This window comes from Oncorhynchus clarkii, chromosome 27 (genome assembly GCF_045791955.1).
Source record: "Oncorhynchus clarkii lewisi isolate Uvic-CL-2024 chromosome 27, UVic_Ocla_1.0, whole genome shotgun sequence".
NCBI lineage: Eukaryota > Metazoa > Chordata > Actinopteri > Salmoniformes > Salmonidae > Oncorhynchus > Oncorhynchus clarkii.
In genome coordinates, this window is record NC_092173.1 from 36,375,469 (window position 1) to 36,394,817 (window position 19,349).

At 43.2% G+C, this 19,349-nt stretch overlaps 1 protein-coding gene across 1 annotated transcript in view; it reads right to left on the minus strand.

The window, feature by feature from the left end:
- Positions 1-14,153, minus strand: part of LOC139385832 (F-BAR and double SH3 domains protein 2-like) — a 114,057-nt gene extending 99,904 nt beyond the window's left edge. The window contains exons 1-2 of the mRNA XM_071131082.1: positions 13,918-14,153; positions 2,734-2,831 (exon numbers count right to left, since the gene is read on the minus strand). Of these exons, the coding sequence (XP_070987183.1) occupies positions 2,734-2,831; positions 13,918-13,938 (119 nt within the window). The 5' untranslated portion in view covers positions 13,939-14,153. The remainder of the gene's footprint in view (positions 1-2,733; positions 2,832-13,917) is intronic.
- Between the last annotated feature and the right edge of the window lie 5,196 nt (positions 14,154-19,349).

Genomic DNA, 19,349 nt, shown 5'->3' on the forward strand with positions numbered 1-19,349 from the left:
ATGAGTGTCTAGCTATATGAGTGTCTAGCTATATGCGTGTCTAGCTATATGCGTGTTTAGCTATATGCGTGTCGAGGTGTTTTGTCCTCTCCGATTAAACAAGCCCCAGGATTAATTAGGGTTAATGAACTCAGAGCAGCTTTGGGGACTAAAGAGTTAAGATCTCAGATTTTCAGAGGAAAGTGTGTGTGTCTGTGTGTTTCTACTCTATGTGTCTATGTGCATCAGCAAGCACATATTAGCTAACTAGTTTGCTAATTCTAGCCACAGAAAACAGCGGCTATAGATACAAGTGAAAACAGGAAGAGCAAGCAGAGACTGAGAAGGAGTTAGCACAACATCTGTTTCCTCAAACAAAAGCAACAGCAACGCTGCAGAGAGGCGATCTGTCCTCGAACAGACGCGCGTGTGTATGTTGTCATAAAACATCTATGCATTGAGTACACAGATACGAGAGAGCAGGCGGGGGGGTTCCTTCTGTCGTCAAGCTGGGATGGGGGCAGTGTGCCATTACTGCTGCTGTACTCTGAACACACACGCACTAGAGCTCTTTGCTATTTCCCTTCTGCGACCAACTTCTTCCTGACTCCATGACTCTCAACTTGAGCCAATAGAACAAACCAGGCCTGTCCACTTTATGAAAAAGGGAAACGCCAAACCCAGCGAAAGGAGAGAAGGGCAGAAAAGAGAGAGAGAAACATTTGTGCTGCGCTGGTTTCCCGTGTTGACTTCCAGCTGTGGGAGGTCGGGAGAGAGAAACAGAGAGAGAGAAACAGAGAGAGAGAAACAGAGAGAGAAAGAGAGAAAGAGAGAGAGAGAGAGAGAAAAAAACAGAGAGAGGGAGAGAGAGAAACAGAGAGAGAGAGAGAAACAGAGAGAGAGAGAAACAGGGAGAGAAACAGGGAGAGAAACAGGGAGAGCGAGAAAAAGAGAGAGAAACAGGGAGAGCGAGAAAAAGAGAGAGAAACAGAGAGAGAGAAAAAGAGAGAGAAACAGAGAGAGAGAGAGAGAGAGAGAAACAGAGAGAGAGAGAGAAACAGAGAGAGAGAGAGAAACAGAGAGAGAGAGAGAAACAGAGAGAGAGAGAGAGAGAGAAACAGAGAGAGAGAGAGAAACAGAGAGAGAGAGAGAGAGAGAAACAGAGAGAGAGAGAGAGAGAGAGAAACAGAGAGAGAGAGAGAAACAGAGAGAGAGAGAGAAACAGAGAGAGAGAGAGAGAGAAACAGAGAGAGAGAGAGAGAGAGAGAGAGAAACAGAGAGAGAGAGAGAGAGAGAGAGAAACAGAGAGAGAGAGAGAGAGAGAGAGAGAGAGGAACAGAGAGAGAGAGAAACAGAGAGAGAGAGAGAGAGAAAGAGAGAGAAACAGAGAGAGAAAAATAGATAAACAGAGAGAAAAAAAGAGAGAAAAAGAGAGAGAGAGAGAGAGAGAGAAACTAAGAGAGAGAGAGAGAGAGAAAGAGAGCGAGAGAGAACAGCAGGAAATGCCTTTCTCATATCCCAGATCTGTGTTTTCTTCCAATAAATATGAATACTGGAATACTCCTCCTCTTTCGCTCCTCAGTTGTTTTTTGTAATACGATTGAAGTCTCTGTGTGTGTGTGTGTCTCTGTGTGTGTGTGTGTGTGTGTGTTTGTCCTACTGGGTTCGAATCGGGGTCGCTTGTGCACCACAAGACTGTGTTAGCCCGCTCGGGAGCTAACGCAAGTCTTCAGGTCTCAGGAAAGGGAATTTGGTCGACCAAATCACCTCTGTTATGTTTGTGTGTAGTATGTAGTGTGTGTGTGTGTGTAGTTTGTAGTGTGTATAGTGTCTGGTATGTAGTGTGTGTGTGTGTGGGGTATGTAGTGTATGTAGTGTGTGTGTGTGGCATGTAGTGTGTGTAGTGTGTGGCATGTAGTGTGTGTGTGTGTGGCATGTAGTGTGTGTGTGTGTGTGGCATGTAGTGTGTGTGTGTGTGTCATGTAGTGTGTGTGTGTGTGTGTGTCATGTAGTGTGTGTGTGTGTGTGTGTGTGTGTGTGTGTGTGTGTGTGTGTGGCATGTAGTGTGTGTGTGGCATGTAGTGTGTGTGTGTGTGGCATGTGTGGCATGTAGTGTGTGTGTGTGGCATGTAGTGTGTGGTATGTAGTGCGTGTGTGTGGTATGTAGTGCGTGTGTGTGGTATGTAGTGCGTGTGTGTGTGTGTGTGGTATGTAGTATGTAGTGTGTGTGTGTGTGTGTGAGTGTGTGTGTGTGGTATGTAGTGAGTGTGTGTGGTATGTAGTGTGTGTGTGGGGTATGTAGTGTGTGTGTGGGGTATGTAGTGTGTGTGTGTGGTATGTAGTGTGTGTGGTATGTAGTGTGTGTGTGTGTGTGTGTGTGGTATGTAGTGTGTGTGTGTGTGGTATGTAGTGTGTGTGTGTGTGGGGTATGTAGTGTGTGTGTGTGGGGTATGTAGTGTGTGTGTGTGGGGTATGTAGTGTGGGGTATGTAGTGTGTGTGTGTGTGTGGTATGTAGTGTGTGTGTGTGTGTGTGGTATGTGGTATGTAGTGTGGGGTATGTAGTGTGTGGTATGTGGTATGTAGTGTGTGTGTGGGGTATGTAGTGTGGGGTATGTAGTGTGTGTGTGTGTGTGGTATGTAGTGTGTGTGTGTGTGTGTGTGGTATGTAGTGTGTGTGTGGGGTATGTAGTGTGTGTGTGTGGTATGTAGAGTGTGGTATGTGGTATGTAGTGTGGGGTATGTAGTGTGTGTACCTCATGTCCTCCAGCAGGTCACATTCGGTCTGATGTTTGAGGTGCAGTCTGGTCATCTGCTCTATGAGAGTATTCTTCAGCTCCTGGGTTACTTTGACCTGCAGGGAGGGACACAGTCACACTGTCAGTCAATCAGTCCATCAAAAGGTACATTCAGCTACATGAAGTTACCATAAGTAACGGGGTGACTTTGAAGCAAGAGCCTTGTCATCTCATTAGCATTAGTCCACCCTGCTACCAACTGCACAGACACACCCACTGGTGTAGAGGGTAATCAACGGTAAACTGGTGTAGAGGAGGGTAATCAACGGTAAACTGGTGTAGAGGAGGGTAATCAACGGTAAACTGGTGTAGAGGAGGGTAATCAACGGTAAACTGGTGTAGAGGAGGGTAATCAACAGTAAACTGGTGTAGAGGAGGGTAATCAACGGTAAACTGGTGTAGAGAGTAATCAACGGTAAACTGGTGTAGAGGGTAATCAACGGTAAACTGGTGTAGAGGAGGGTAATCAACGGTAAACTGGTATAGAGGAGGGTAATCAACGGTAAACTGGTGTAGAGGAGGGTAATCAACAGTAAACTGGTGTAGAGGAGGGTAATCAACGGTAAACTGGTGTAGAGGGTAATCAACGGTAAACTGGTGTAGAGGAGGGTAATCAACGGTAAACTGGTATAGAGGAGGGTAATCAACGGTAAACTGGTGTAGAGGAGGGTAATCAACAGTAAACTGGTGTAGAGGAGGGTAATCAACAGTAAACTGGTGTAGAGGAGGGTAATCAACAGTAAACTGGTGTAGAGGAGGGTAATCAACGGTAAACTGGTGTAGAGGAGGGTAATCAACGGTAAACTGGTGTAGAGGAGGGTAATCAACGGTAAACTGGTGTAGAGGAGGGTAATCAACGGTAAACTGGTGTAGAGGGTAATCAACGGTAAACTGGTGTAGAGGAGGGTAATCAACGGTAAACTGGTGTAGAGGAGGGTAATCAACAGTAAACTGGTGTAGAGGAGGGTAATCAACGGTAAACTGGTGTAGAGGAGGGTAATCAACGGTAAACTGGTGTAGAGGAGGGTAATCAACGGTAAACTGGTGTAGAGGAGGGTAATCAACGGTAAACTGGTGTAGAGGAGGGTAATCAACAGTAAACTGGTGTAGAGGAGGGTAATCAACAGTAAACTGGTGTAGAGGAGGGTAATCAACGGTAAACTGGTGTAGAGGAGGGTAATCAACAGTAAACTGGTGTAGAGGAGGGTAATCAACAGTAAACTGGTGTAGAGGAGGGTAATCAACGGTAAACTGGTGTAGAGGGTAATCAACGGTAAACTGGTGTAGAGGGTAATCAACAGTAAACTGGTGTAGAGGAGGGTAATCAATGGTAAACTGGTGTAGAGGAGGGTAATCAACGGTAAACTGGTGTAGAGGAGGGTAATCAACGGTAAACTGGTGTAGAGGAGGGTAATCAACGGTAAACTGGTGTAGAGGAGGGTAATCAACAGTAAACTGGTGTAGAGGAGGGTAATCAACAGTAAACTGGTGTAGAGGAGGGTAATCAACGGTAAACTGGTGTAGAGGAGGGTGATCAACAGTAAACTGGTGTAGAGGAGGGTAATCAACAGTAAACTGGTGTAGAGGAGGGTAATCAACAGTAAACTGGTGTAGAGGAGGGTAATCAACAGTAAACTGGTGTAGAGGAGGGTAATCAACAGTAAACTGGTGTAGAGGAGGGTAATCAACAGTAAACTGGTGTAGAGGAGGGTATTCAACGGTAAACTGGTGTAGAGGAGGGTAATCAACAGTAAACTGGTGTAGAGGAGGGTAATCAACGGTAAACTGGTGTAGAGGAGGGTAATCAACGGTAAACTGGTGTAGAGGAGGGTAATCAACGGTAAACTGGTGTAGAGGAGGGTAATCAACGGTAAACTGGTGTAGAGGAGGGTAATCAACAGTAAACTGGTGTAGAGGAGGGTAATCAACAGTAAACTGGTGTAGAGGAGGGTAATCAACAGTAAACTGGTGTAGAGGAGGGTAATCAACAGTAAACTGGTGTAGAGGGTAATCAACGGTAAACTGGTGTAGAGGGTAATCAACGGTAAACTGGTGTAGAGGAGGGTAATCAACAGTAAACTGGTGTAGAGGAGGGTAATCAACAGTAAACTGGTGTAGAGGAGGGTAATCAACGGTAAACTGGTGTAGAGGAGGGTAATCAACAGTAAACTGGTGTAGAGGGTAATCAACGGTAAACTGGTGTAGAGGAGGGTAATCAACAGTAAACTGGTGTAGAGGAGGGTAATCAACAGTAAACTGGTGTAGAGGAGGGTAATCAACAGTAAACTGGTGTAGAGGAGGGTAATCAACGGTAAACTGGTGTAGAGGAGGGTAATCAACAGTAAACTGGTGTAGAGGAGGGTAATCAACAGTAAACTGGTGTAGAGGAGGGTAATCAACAGTAAACTGGTGTAGAGGGTAATCAACAGTAAACTGGTGTAGAGGAGGGTAATCAACGGTAAACTGGTGTAGAGGGTAATCAACAGTAAACTGGTGTAGAGGAGGGTAATCAACGGTAAACTGGTGTAGAGGAGGGTAATCAACAGTAAACTGGTGTAGAGGAGGGTAATCAACAGTAAACTGGTGTAGAGGGTAATCAACAGTAAACTGGTGTAGAGGGTAATCAACAGTAAACTGGTGTAGAGGAGGGTAATCAACGGTAAACTGGTGTAGAGGAGGGTAATCAACGGTAAACTGGTGTAGAGGAGGGTAATCAACGGTAAACTGGTATAGAGGAGGGTAATCAACGGTAAACTGGTGTAGAGGAGGGTAATCAACATAAAACTGGTGTAGAGGAGGGTAATCAACAGTAAACTGGTGTAGAGGAGGGTAATCAACAGTAAACTGGTGTAGAGGAGGGTAATCAACGGTAAACTGGTGTAGAGGAGGGTAATCAACAGTAAACTGGTGTAGAGGAGGGTAATCAACGGTAAACTGGTGTAGAGGGTAATCAACGGTAAACTGGTGTAGAGGGTAATCAACAGTAAACTGGTGTAGAGGAGGGTAATCAATGGTAAACTGGTGTAGAGGAGGGTAATCAACGGTAAACTGGTGTAGAGGAGGGTAATCAACAGTAAACTGGTGTAGAGGAGGGTAATCAACAGTAAACTGGTGTAGAGGGTAATCAACAGTAAACTGGTGTAGAGGAGGGTAATCAACGGTAAACTGGTGTAGAGGAGGGTAATCAACGGTAAACTGGTGTAGAGGAGGGTAATCAACGGTAAACTGGTATAGAGGAGGGTAATCAACGGTAAACTGGTGTAGAGGAGGGTAATCAACAGTAAACTGGTGTAGAGGAGGGTAATCAACAGTAAACTGGTGTAGAGGAGGGTAATCAACGGTAAACTGGTGTAGAGGGTAATCAACAGTAAACTGGTGTAGAGGAGGGTAATCAATGGTAAACTGGTGTAGAGGAGGGTAATCAACGGTAAACTGGTGTAGAGGAGGGTAATCAACAGTAAACTGGTGTAGAGGAGGGTAATCAACAGTAAACTGGTGTAGAGGAGGGTAATCAACGGTAAACTGGTGTAGAGGAGGGTAATCAACAGTAAACTGGTGTAGAGGAGGGTAATCAACAGTAAACTGGTGTAGAGGAGGGTAATCAACAGTAAACTGGTGTAGAGGAGGGTAATCAACAGTAAACTGGTGTAGAGGAGGGTAATCAACAGTAAACTGGTGTAGAGGAGGGTAATCAACAGTAAACTGGTGTAGAAGAGGGTAATCAACGGTAAACTGGTGTAGAGGAAGGTAATCAACAGTAAACTGGTGTAGAGGAGGGTAATCAACGGTAAACTGGTGTAGAGGGTAATCAACGGTAAACTGGTGTAGAGGAGGGTAATCAACAGTAAACTGGTGTAGAGGAGGGTAATCAACGGTAAACTGGTGTAGAGGAGGGTAATCAACAGTAAACTGGTGTAGAGGAGGGTAATCAACAGTAAACTGGTGTAGAGGAGGGTAATCAACAGTAAACTGGTGTAGAGGAGGGTAATCAACGGTAAACTGGTGTAGAGGAGGGTAATCAACAGTAAACTGGTGTAGAGGAGGGTAATCAACGGTAAACTGGTGTAGAGGGTAATCAACGGTAAACTGGTGTAGAGGAGGGTAATCAACAGTAAACTGGTGTAGAGGAGGGTAATCAACGGTAAACTGGTGTAGAGGAGGGTAATCAACAGTAAACTGGTGTAGAGGAGGGTAATCAACAGTAAACTGGTGTAGAGGAGGGTAATCAACAGTAAACAGGTGTAGAGGAGGGTAATCAACAGTAAACTGGTGTAGAGGAGGGTAATCAACAGTAAACTGGTGTAGAGGGTAATCAACGGTAAACTGGTGTAGAGGAGGGTAATCAACAGTAAACTGGTGTAGAGGAGGGTAATCAACAGTAAACTGGTGTAGAGGAGGGTAATCAACAGTAAACTGGTGTAGAGGAGGGTACTCAACGGTAAACTGGTGTAGAGGAGGGTAATCAACAGTAAACTGGTGTAGAGGAGGGTAATCAACAGTAAACTGGTGTAGAGGAGGGTAATCAACAGTAAACTGGTGTAGAGGAGGGTAATCAACGGTAAACTGGTGTAGAGGAGGGTAATCAACAGTAAACTGGTGTAGAGGAGGGTAATCAACGGTAAACTGGTGTAGAGGAGGGTAATCAACAGTAAACTGGTGTAGAGGAGGGTAATCAACAGTAAACTGGTGTAGAGGAGGGTAATCAACAGTAAACTGGTGTAGAGGAGGGTAATCAACAGTAAACTGGTGTAGAGGAGGGTAATCAACAGTAAACTGGTGTAGAGGAGGGTAATCAACAGTAAACTGGTGTAGAGGAGGGTAATCAACAGTAAACGGGTGTAGAGGAGGGTAATCAACAGTAAACTGGTGTAGAGGAGGGTAATCAACGGTAAACTGGTGTAGAGGAGGGTAATCAACAGTAAACTGGTGTAGAGGGTAATCAACAGTAAACTGGTGTAGAGGAGGGTAATCAACAGTAAACTGGTGTAGAGGAGGGTAATCAACAGTAAACTGGTGTAGAGGAGGGTAATCAACGGTAAACTGGTGTAGAGGAGGGTAATCAACAGTAAACTGGTGTAGAGGAGGGTAATCAACGGTAAACTGGTGTAGAGGGTAATCAACGGTAAACTGGTGTAGAGGAGGGTAATCAACAGTAAACTGGTGTAGAGGAGGGTAATCAACGGTAAACTGGTGTAGAGGAGGGTAATCAACAGTAAACTGGTGTAGAGGAGGGTAATCAACAGTAAACTGGTGTAGAGGAGGGTAATCAACAGTAAACAGGTGTAGAGGAGGGTAATCAACAGTAAACTGGTGTAGAGGAGGGTAATCAACAGTAAACTGGTGTAGAGGGTAATCAACGGTAAACTGGTGTAGAGGAGGGTAATCAACAGTAAACTGGTGTAGAGGAGGGTAATCAACAGTAAACTGGTGTAGAGGAGGGTAATCAACAGTAAACTGGTGTAGAGGAGGGTAATCAACGGTAAACTGGTGTAGAGGAGGGTAATCAACAGTAAACTGGTGTAGAGGAGGGTAATCAACAGTAAACTGGTGTAGAGGGTAATCAACAGTAAACTGGTGTAGAGGAGGGTAATCAACGGTAAACTGGTGTAGAGGAGGGTAATCAACAGTAAACTGGTGTAGAGGAGGGTAATCAACGGTAAACTGGTGTAGAGGAGGGTAATCAACAGTAAACTGGTGTAGAGGAGGGTAATCAACAGTAAACTGGTGTAGAGGAGGGTAATCAACAGTAAACTGGTGTAGAGGGTAATCAACAGTAAACTGGTGTAGAGGGTAATCAACAGTAAACTGGTGTAGAGGAGGGTAATCAACAGTAAACTGGTGTAGAGGGTAATCAACAGTAAACTGGTGTAGAGGAGGGTAATCAACGGTAAACGCCGTTTGCCCACCTTTTGTGGTAAAATGCATCGGAAATATAGGGAGTACTACTTTACTCACCGCGAACAGCGAATCAACGTTTACTCAGCGCAACGACCAACTCACCCACCCACGCACGCAAGCACACTCATTATCAGCCATTGAGTATGTTTACATGCACAGTAATAATTACATATTAAATTGATTATGGCAGTATGGCGTTAGTCATGTAAACACCAGAAGGCGTCCTCATGTTTCCCAACCGAAACAGTTAGGAAGATTTTGTACTGGGAGAGTTTTTTCGGCTGTTCAGGTACACAACATTTTTTCTGGAGGCAAGCCGAAGTTCGGAGAGAAAGTCTACGCCCCTTCGTTGGCGAAAGGTCAATGGTAGGGATTTGTCAATAAACCCTGTTGTCATTCAACGGGAGACTAAACATCTTAACTAAACATCTTAGTTAGATGTAAAATTAACCGACTAAGATTACTTTGTCAAAAAACATCAAAGTTAATGACAGATTTCTTGAATTAAATTAATTATGTCTATTTGAGAAAGTGTATACTGGCTATGGCGTCTCAAAATAGACAAACAGTACTATCGCCACTTTATTTTTTTCTTCAAGCAAATATCTTTTAAGGGAGTATGCGAGCACACTCGGTTCGGCTGGCCGAGTTCGGCTAGGGGCCAGCGGAACTGAAGTATGCTGACGCCTTTGCTTATCTTAAATCGGAGTAAAGTTACGAAGTAAGCATACGCCGATTAAAGCACCTGGTTTTCTGCGCAATCTTGAATCTCAAATGATCAGGACATGTCAACAGCTTGATCTGTTCCAGCGGTGTATTTGATCTGAGCATGTACCAGCACAAGCAGCGCAAGCAGCGCAAGCAGCGCAAGCATCGCAAGCCTTCCTCTTATTGTGAGTGAAGATAGTTTGGGAAAAAAACTGAAAGTATGCATCTTAGCAGTGGCGGTTCTACATTGTAAACTGGGCAAACGCAAACCCCCCCCAACAAAATAACACATTTTTATTCCGAAATTTGGAACAACAAATTACTAATCATAAACTTTAAAACTATATAAATCAGTTTCCAGTTTCTCCAGTTTCTTTCAACTGTTCTGCCTTATTATTATTCGACCATGCTGGTCATTTATGAACATTTGAACATCTTGGCCATGTTCTGTTATAATCTCCACCCGGCACAGCCAGAAGAGGACTGGCCACCCCACATAGCCTGGTTCCTCTCTAGGTTTCTTCCTAGGTTTTGGCCTTTCTAGGGAGTTTTTCCTAGCCACCGTGCTTCTACACCTGCATTGCTTGCTGTTTGGGGTTTTAGGCTGGGTTTCTGTACAGCACTTTGAGATATCAGCTGATGTACAAAGGGCTATATAAATACATTTGATTTAAATTTGATTTGATATAAATATATATATATACAAAAATAAGACACATAAATATCCAAAAAGAAGTAACAAAGACAAATACATAAAATCTAAATAACTTCACAGAACTTCATTGTAAAGGGTTTAAACACTGTTTCTCATGCTTGTTCAATGAACCATAAACATTTAATGAACATGCATCTGTGGAACGGTCATTAAGACACTAACAGCTTACAGACGGTAGGCAATTAAGGTCACAGTTATGAAAACTTAGGACACTAAAGAGGCCTTTCTACTGACTCTGAAAAACATAAAACGAAAAATGCCCAGGGTCCCTGCTCATCTGCGTGAACGTGCCTTACGCATGATGCAAGGAGGCATGAGGACTGCAGATGTGGCCAGGGCAATAAATTGCAATGTTGGTACTGTGAGACGCCTAAGACAGCGCTACAGGGAGACAGGACACCATTTCCATGTTAATCATCCCCCCACATCAAACACTGTCCCCCTCCAAATATACTCCCCAATTGTTTGATCTGGTACAATTACACCAACAGAATAAGATAACACCGGACATCACCGGCAATGACATTGCCTATGGGCACAAACTTAACGTCGCTGGACCAGACTGGCAAAAAGTGCACTTCCCTGGCGAGTCGCGGTTTTGTCTCACCAGGGGCGATGGTCGGATGTGTTTATCGTTGAAGGAATGAGCATTACCACAAAGCCTATACTCTGGAGGGGGATCGATTTGGAGGTGCAGGGACCCTCATGGTCTGGGGCAGTGTGTCACAGCATCATCGGACTGAGCTTGTTGTCATTGCAGGCAATCGCAACACTGTGCATTACAGGGAAGAAATCCTCCTCCCTCATGTGGTACCCTTCCTGCAGGCTCATCCTGACATGACCCTCCAGCATGACAATGCCACCAGCCGTACTGCTCGTTCTGTGCGTGATTTCCTGCAAGACAGGAATGTCAGTGTTCTGCCATGGCCAGCGAAGAGCCCGGATCTCAAGCCCATATAGCATGTCTGGGACCTGTTGGATCGGAGGGTGAGGGCTAGGGCCATTCCCCCCAGAAATGTCTGGGAACTTGCAGGTGCCTTGGTGGAAGAGTGGGGTAACATCTCACAGCAAGAACTGGCAAATCTGGTGCAGTCCATGAGGAGGAGATGCACTGCAGTACTTAATGCAGCTGGTGGCCACACCAGATACTGACTGTTACTTTTAACCCCCCCTTTGTTCAGGGACACATTATTACATTAGTCACATGTCTGTGGAACCTGTTCAGTTTATGTCTCAGTTGTTGAATCTTGTTATGTTCATACAATTATTTACACATGTTAAGTTTGCTGAAAATAAACGCAGTTGACAGTGAGAGGACGTTTCTTTTTTTGCTGAGTTTAGAAACAAATTGTAGTATATAAATACAAATAAAAAATATAACTGATTTATTACACTATTACCCTTTTGCTAACAAAACACAAATAAAACTAAGTTGTACAAATCCTATGTCACACAAATACACAAATAGATAACACACTTACTGTGTCGGGAATAACCGATAAGAGAACCTGATTATTACACTACTGCACTTCAAACAAGAAACACACAAACTAAATTGCATTACTAATTCCATTAGTACTGTACAAAGCTAGAGGGGAGCTATTTGATAGATTCCCCGCTCCTCCTACCTCGGGCTTCCTGTGGGGAGACCTGAGGTCAACCTACCCCCCCCCCCCCCCCCCCAAAACCAATCGTGCAAATGTCACCATTTGGATTTTTTTTTCAAAAATGTTTTTGTGCAGGCGCCCCATGCCGCCTCCGGCAAGATGCCGCCTCCCTCAGGCAAGATGCCGCCTCCCTCAGGCAAGATGCCGCCTATACCTAAATCCTCCACTGCATCTTAGAAATAGTTTCACATGCAAACATTATATGTCTGAACTCCGAATCAAATAGGCTTCGCAAAAATAACATGGTCAAAAATGTATTTTGAATAGTGATTTTCTGGATTTTTTTTAAGGGTCATCAGGTCGCCCGATTTCAGATGTGTCATGTAAACAGGATTATTAGGGAAATCATTCTTCTTGCAAAGCATGACAACGTCTTAAATTACCTATTATATTAGCCTGACTATCCATAATACAATCTTACTATTGTGTGCATGCAACAGTACTCATTGTCTCTTGGGGGGAGAATTCCACTGACTATTCACTGGGGTTATGCAGTTGGAGATTCATGACTGTTCTAGACAAATCAACAACACAGAGCACAATCAGTGTGTGCTGTAGCTTTCATGTTGCCTGCCTTTGAAGATGGAGGGGGAGTGGTCCATGGTGGGGCTTATCAGGGAAAAGTGACTTCACTCCATCTCTCCTTTCAGTCAGTCACATATGAAACAGAAAAAAATGAGAGAGATGGCAGGGAGAGAGAGGAAAGCTAGATGAGGGACAAAGGGGGAGGGAGAGAGAGATGGGGACTGAGAAAGAGAGAGATGGGAGGAAGAGCGAGAGAGAGAAAGAAAGAGAGATGGAAGGAAGAGAGAGAGAGAGAGAGGGGGGGGAGGAAGAGAGAGAAGGGGAGGAAGAGAGAGAGAAGGGGAGGAAGAGAGAGAGAGAGATGGGGAGGAAGAGATGTACTCTCTATCTGACCCATAAAGGGGAGGACAGGACGTGACATGTTCAGTCTGCCCACAATGTGTCTGACAGACCCAGTGGAGCAGCAACAGCACCCGGGAATATCCGATAATTAACTGAAAGCTGTGCCGAGGTACTGCAAGCCAGTAATTGGTTCTCAGACACCTCTTCTAGAATAACTAAGATCATGAAAGAGAAACACAGACTCCCTCTCTCACACACAACATGTGAATGGCAGACAGAAAGAACAAAGGGACACTATGCTTTGTTACAGTATATTCTACATTGTACCAGAGAGTTGTCGCAAAACACACGCACAAAGGGAAGACGTGTGCACTGTAAACAATGTCCCATGGACATACTGCATACTGTCCTACCCGCAGAGGCCATGTCGTTAATTACCGGTGAGAAACCTGATGACTGACTACTTGTCTCTATAGTACGGAAAATAAATGCACCGTGTGTGTTGTGTGTGCAGTCGGTAATAACCAGACAGCTGTGATTAACAACGTTATTAACCGTTCACTGACTAACAGCGGAACATTCCTTCTCCGTCTTTTGACTTAACCGCGAGAATAAAATAGTTAGCTAGCTACGTTTTGTCCAAATACACTAAAAGTCAAGGCAAGGGTGTGTTAAAATCACACAATGGAACATTGTTGTGGCTACCAAATGCACACTCGCATCCTATCTTCTGGTTAACAGTGTTTTACGAGGGGAAGAATCCGTCACTTCTCCCCAGTCCAGATGACAGCGTTAACATCGGAGCTGTCATGCATGTTTATGTCCCGTTCATCAGCGTAACGTTACTTCAGATGGTGTTTCTAAATACATTATCAACTACCGTTATATCGTTCTGGAAGACTAACGTTAGTTATATCTGTTGGGCTATTCAACATTTCGCTGACGTTAGCCAAAGATACTGAGCCCTCCTATCTGCGGTCAACAAGCTAGCAGACAGCGGTTCCTCAAGACCTCAACCAGACCTAATTATCTGACCAGCTAGCTAACCAGACAGCTCGTAGTGCATAGCTGGTTGGTATAACTATAACCAGGCTTGAAATTGACAACCGAATACAAATACTATAGTTACAATATTTGCAACACCACATGTGGCTTATAATACTAGCAAGCTAGCTAAGTAGCTAATGTTACACATCAATGTTATTAGCAAGTCAACATCCCACTGTTTGCTACTAGTTAGCCAGCTATCTATCATAGAGAAATAGTCAAGTAAAGGGAAAAACTCACCTTTCTCGGTGGGGGCTGCATGTTGAAGCATTGATATGAATGGCGTATTCCTTAAGAAATGTTTATTCCAAATACATCCAATGTGGGCTGGATAATTCGTCAAGTCTGCACGGAGGGAAGGTATGAAAATTACAGTCAGATTTGTACTCTGGCGATTAAAGAATTAACGCGAGCGATGGCTAAACCAACTCTATACTAACAGACTTCGTCGGGACAACACCGCAGGCGGGTTTCAGAGAGGACTGGGAAATGATGGGGAAACCAATTGAGGCCAGAGGTGTGGAGGCTTCCCTGCGTAATGACGCACAACTGCACCACCCTGTGTTGATGGGGGGTAAAGGCACATCAAACAGCGCCAGAAACGTTCCTTTATTTTATTTTCTTTACATAGCTATATAACAGTCCTTTCTTGTTTTAAACCGCTAACATCAAAATCAGAATATGTAGCTCTTGTAATAGCGGCAACAAACAAACAAAAAACAGAAACGAATGGTGGTTTTACGTGAAACTTGTCGTGATGACAATACGCCGTTGCTGCTTCGCCAGCTGCGTCTCTGGACCTGCATAGCAACAAGAAAGTGTAGTCGATCGAGGAAACATCGATTGAAGGTAGAAAAGCCAGATCGGCCAGATATGCCTATCCCAGATATATAGATTTTCGCCCTTCATGAATTTACGCTCTTTATTTCAGTTCAAGTCAAACACATACAGACACACATCTATGGCACACTTTACTTGTGAGGACTTTTTGGGAACCAACAATTGATTCCCATTCAAAATCATATTTTCCCTTACCCCTAACCCTAATGCTAACCATAACCTGAACCCTAATTCTAACGCTAACCCTAACCTAACCCCTAAACCTAAAATAGCCTTTTTACAAGTGAGGACCAGCACATTGTTCTCACTTCTCTGAATTTTAGTTGGTATACTGTTCTTGTGAGGACTTCTGGTACTCAGGTATAGTAAAACATGTACCACACAGACACATACAATCCCAGTCCCAGTGGTTTAGTAGGGCACTACACTCCAATGAGCCAACAGTTAAAGGAATGCATTACAATTGAGATTGTTTGAAGTCCATGTAATGAGTTGGCACCTGTATCAATCTCCGACGTGAAAGATATGGTACATTTGAGAGGACAGCAATATTAATTGTCAATTTCCCAGTGTTTGGTTTTCACAAGGCATAATGTGACCTATGTCATCCAAAGGGTTATACTTTTGAATCATTTGTGCATAGAATATTCTTCCAAGAGTCTTGATGATCACCCAGGTGCTTCCAGTAGATTTTTTTGACAAACTTAAGTCAACTTTTTGGACGACATGAGTCCCATTATGCCTGGCGAAAATCAAACACTGCATTCCACAGTAAGAACCCCATACCAACGGTCAAGCATGGTGATGGTAGTGTGATGGTTTGTGGATGCTTTGCAGCCTCAGGACCTGGACGACTTGCCTTACTAGAAGGAACTATGAATTATTCTCTGTATCAGAGAACTCTACAGGAGAATGTCATCCATCTGTGATCTGAAGCTGAAGTGCAGCTGGGTCATGCAGCAATACAATGATCCAAAACACAATCAAGTCTACATGAAAATGGCTTAAAAGCAAACATTTGATGTTTTGGAACAGCCTAGTCCACGTCCAGACCTATTCCCAAATTGAGATGTTGCGGCAGGACTTGAAACGAGCAGTTCATGTTTGAAAACCCACAAATGTCACTGAGTTAAAGCAGTTCTGCATGCAACAGTGGGCCAAAATTCCTTCACAGTGATGTGAGAGACTGGTCAACAGCTACAGGAAGCGTTTGGTTGCATCCTTGCAGCTAAAGGTGGCACAACCAGTTATTGAGTGTAAGAGGGTAAATACTTTTTTACACAGGGCCATTGGGTGTTGCATAACTTTGTTAATTAAATAAACAAAATAAGTAGCTTTTTTGGGGGTTATCTGTAAACTCAGGTTCACTTCATCTAATTTTAGATTTTGTTTGAATATCTGATAACATTCAGTATAAAAAAAATATGCAAAAATAGAGAAAATCAGAAAGGGGGAAACTACTTTTCACAGCCCTGTACATCCTTAAAGCGTGGTTCCTACAGACAAGTCAAATTCAAGGACATTCAGATACTTTTTCAATCACTTAATTGTAATTTTTAAGGAACGCAGTCTTATACAATTGTATAATTTATAGAATTGTACATATAGGGCCTAATAAACAAGTATGCACAAATAGTCTAAATAAATACATCAAAGTAGGCTATTACCACTTTAAGAATAATGCTTTTTTTTAGGACTTTCCAAAGAATTGATATTCAAATTATTATTACATTCTAAAATATGTGAGAATAATTTGGACATTGCCAGGCTAAATAGAGTGGATGCATGTATGGCGATTTTTCTGTATGCTTTGAGGCCAACGCAAATATACATAAGAAAGCCATGAATAGCATTAATCTCCCCATTTGAATCTTACCATGGCTATTTTTATAATGAGAAAGTTACCAAAAAAACAGGTTCCTTTTTTAATGGAAGGTTTTTTTGGAAGCCAAGTTGAAGCCAACATTAGACGTTATAATCGTCATAGTAACCGCATGTTGTTTTACCGCAACAGAGAAGCGCCACACCCTTCACTTGAAGCAGCAAGAAAATAACGAAAGTGGCTCCATCTCTCACAAAAACGGATACAAATTGAAACCACGGATAATTATAAGGGAGCAAGAGACCTTAGAAACAGGCTACAATAATTACAAGGACCTTTAAAGCACCAAATTGAGGAAATTATTTTCAATATAGGTCTATTGCAGTACTCGCATTTCTGAGCTCCACATTTATGTTCCAGTAGGCTACTTCAAGCCAATTGTTTTGTTTAAAATTGCAGGTGTAACATGGAAAACGACATTTATTTTTAATTGAAGTGCCAGATTATATTGTCAATAAACCCAATATTCTTTGTAATTTAGTGTCATTATATCCAGAGTCAACCTGGTCTCATAGACTTGACCTAACATAGTAAATGTAAATCCAGGACACTCAGATTAGTATGATATGGTATAATGTGAATGTCTAGAAACCCAAAGGTTCTGAGTGCAAATCTCATCAAGGACAAAGATTTTTAGCTAATTAGCAACTTTCCAACTACTTACTACTTTTTAACTACTTTGAAACTACTTAGCATATTAGAAAACCCTTCCCCTAACCCTAACTTAAACTCTTTAACCTAACTCCTGAACTTAACCCTAACCTTCACTGAAACCACTAAACCATAGCCTAGCTAACGTTAGCCAGCTAGCCACCTAGCTAGAATTGGTGACAAGGTAAAAATCTGCCATTCTGCCCCTGAGCAAGGCAGTTAACCCACTGTTCCCCAGGCACCAAACACGTGGATGTCGATTAAGGCAGCCCCCCGCACCTCTTTGATTCAGAGGGGTTGGGTTAAATGCACAAGACACATTTCAGTTGAAGGCATTCAGTTGTACAACTGACTAGGTATCCCCTTTCCCCCTTGGTGCTTTCTCTGTTAATCTAACAAGACCCTGTCTTCACCAGCATAATGAATGAGACACAAAAGTATTCTGGACATTCCCTGTGAACACCTTTCTTCCAGCACTTGGGCTGATGTTGCATCGCATGCGCTATCACAACAGCTGTTGGTCACTTGACTGTCATTCTGAAAATTCCTTCCTAAATCAGATGATAATGTGAAAATATCATAGTGTAACTAGTCAGCTGGACACCAAATGTGCATCGAATAAGTATTATGCATAATTACTGAACAACCACATTAATGACAGTGTGTATTTAGGTTTTACTTACAGTATCAAGGTAATTAGGGTCTCTTTTGGTTAGAAGCATTTCATTTGCAATCGCATTTATTCTTTTGGATTTGTGTGCCCATGAAAACTGTTTTCACCAAGTAACAAAAGAAGACATGTCTGAGACCTCTATAAGAAAAACTGTCTGACAGCTAGAGCCAGGAGTCCATGTCTAATTTAACTGATTAATATAACGACAACTTACACTGCCATAAATACAAGGACAGAATGACAACTTACACTGCCATAAATACAAGGACAGAATGACAACTTACACTGCCATAAATACAAGGACAGAATGACAACTTACACTGCCATAAATACAAGGACAGAATGACAACTTACACTGCCATAAATACAAGGACAGATAAGTCATGTTTTATGTCACATGATTTTGGACAAATCCATCAAGACACCAACTATGATAAAGGATTAAACATAGATTTTAAATCGACTCAGGAAAACGCTCATCCAGAGGTGGCGCTCCTAGTGGCCGGAGACTTTAATGCAGGGAAACTTAAATCCGTTTTACCACATTTCTATCAGCATGTTAAATGTGCAACCAGAGGGGATTAAAACTCTGGACCACCTTTACTCCACACACAGAGACATACAAAGCTCTCCCTCGCCCTCCATTTGGCAAATCTGACCATAATTCTATCTTCCTGATTCCTGCTTACAAGAGAAAATTCAGCAGGAAGCACCAGTGACTCGGTCAATAATAAAGTGGTCAGATGAAGCAGATGCTAAACTACAGGACTGTTTTGCTATCACAGACTGGAATATATTCCGGGATTCTTCCGATGGCATTGAGGAGTACACCACATCAGTCACTGGCTTTATCAATAAGTGCATTGATGATGTCGTCCCAATTGTGACCGTACCTACATACCCCAGCCAGAAGCCATGGATTACAGGCAACATCCGCACTGAGCTAAAGGCTAGAGCTGCCGCTTTCAAGGAGCGGGACTCTAATCCGGTAGCTTATTAGAAATCCTGCTATGTCCTCCGATGAACCATCAAACAGGCAAAGCATCAATACAGGACTAAGATCGATTTGTATTACACCGGATCCAACGCTCCTTGGATGTGGCTGGGCTTGCAAACTATTAGAGACTACAAAGGGAAGCACAGCCGAGAGCTGCCCAGTGACACAAGCCTACCAGACGATCTAAACTACTTCTATGCTTGCTTCGAGGCAAATAACACTGAAACATGCACGAGAGCACCAGCTGTTCCGGATGACTGTGTGATCTTAAACAGGTCAACATTCACAAGGCCGCAGGGCCAGACGGATTACCAGGACGTGTACGAATGCGCATGTGCTGACCAACTGGCAAGTGTCTTCACTGACATTTTCAACCTATCCCTGTCTTGAGTCTATAATACCAACATGTTTTAAGCAGACCACCATAGTCCCTGTGCCCAAGAACACTAAGGTAACCTGCATAAATGACTACCGACCCATAGCACTCATGTCTGTAGCCATTAAGTTCTTTGAAAGGCTGGTCATGGTTTACATCAACACCATTATCCCAGAAACCCTAGAACCACTCCAATTTGCATACCGCCCCAAGAAATCCACAGATGATGCAATCTCTATTGCACTCCACACTG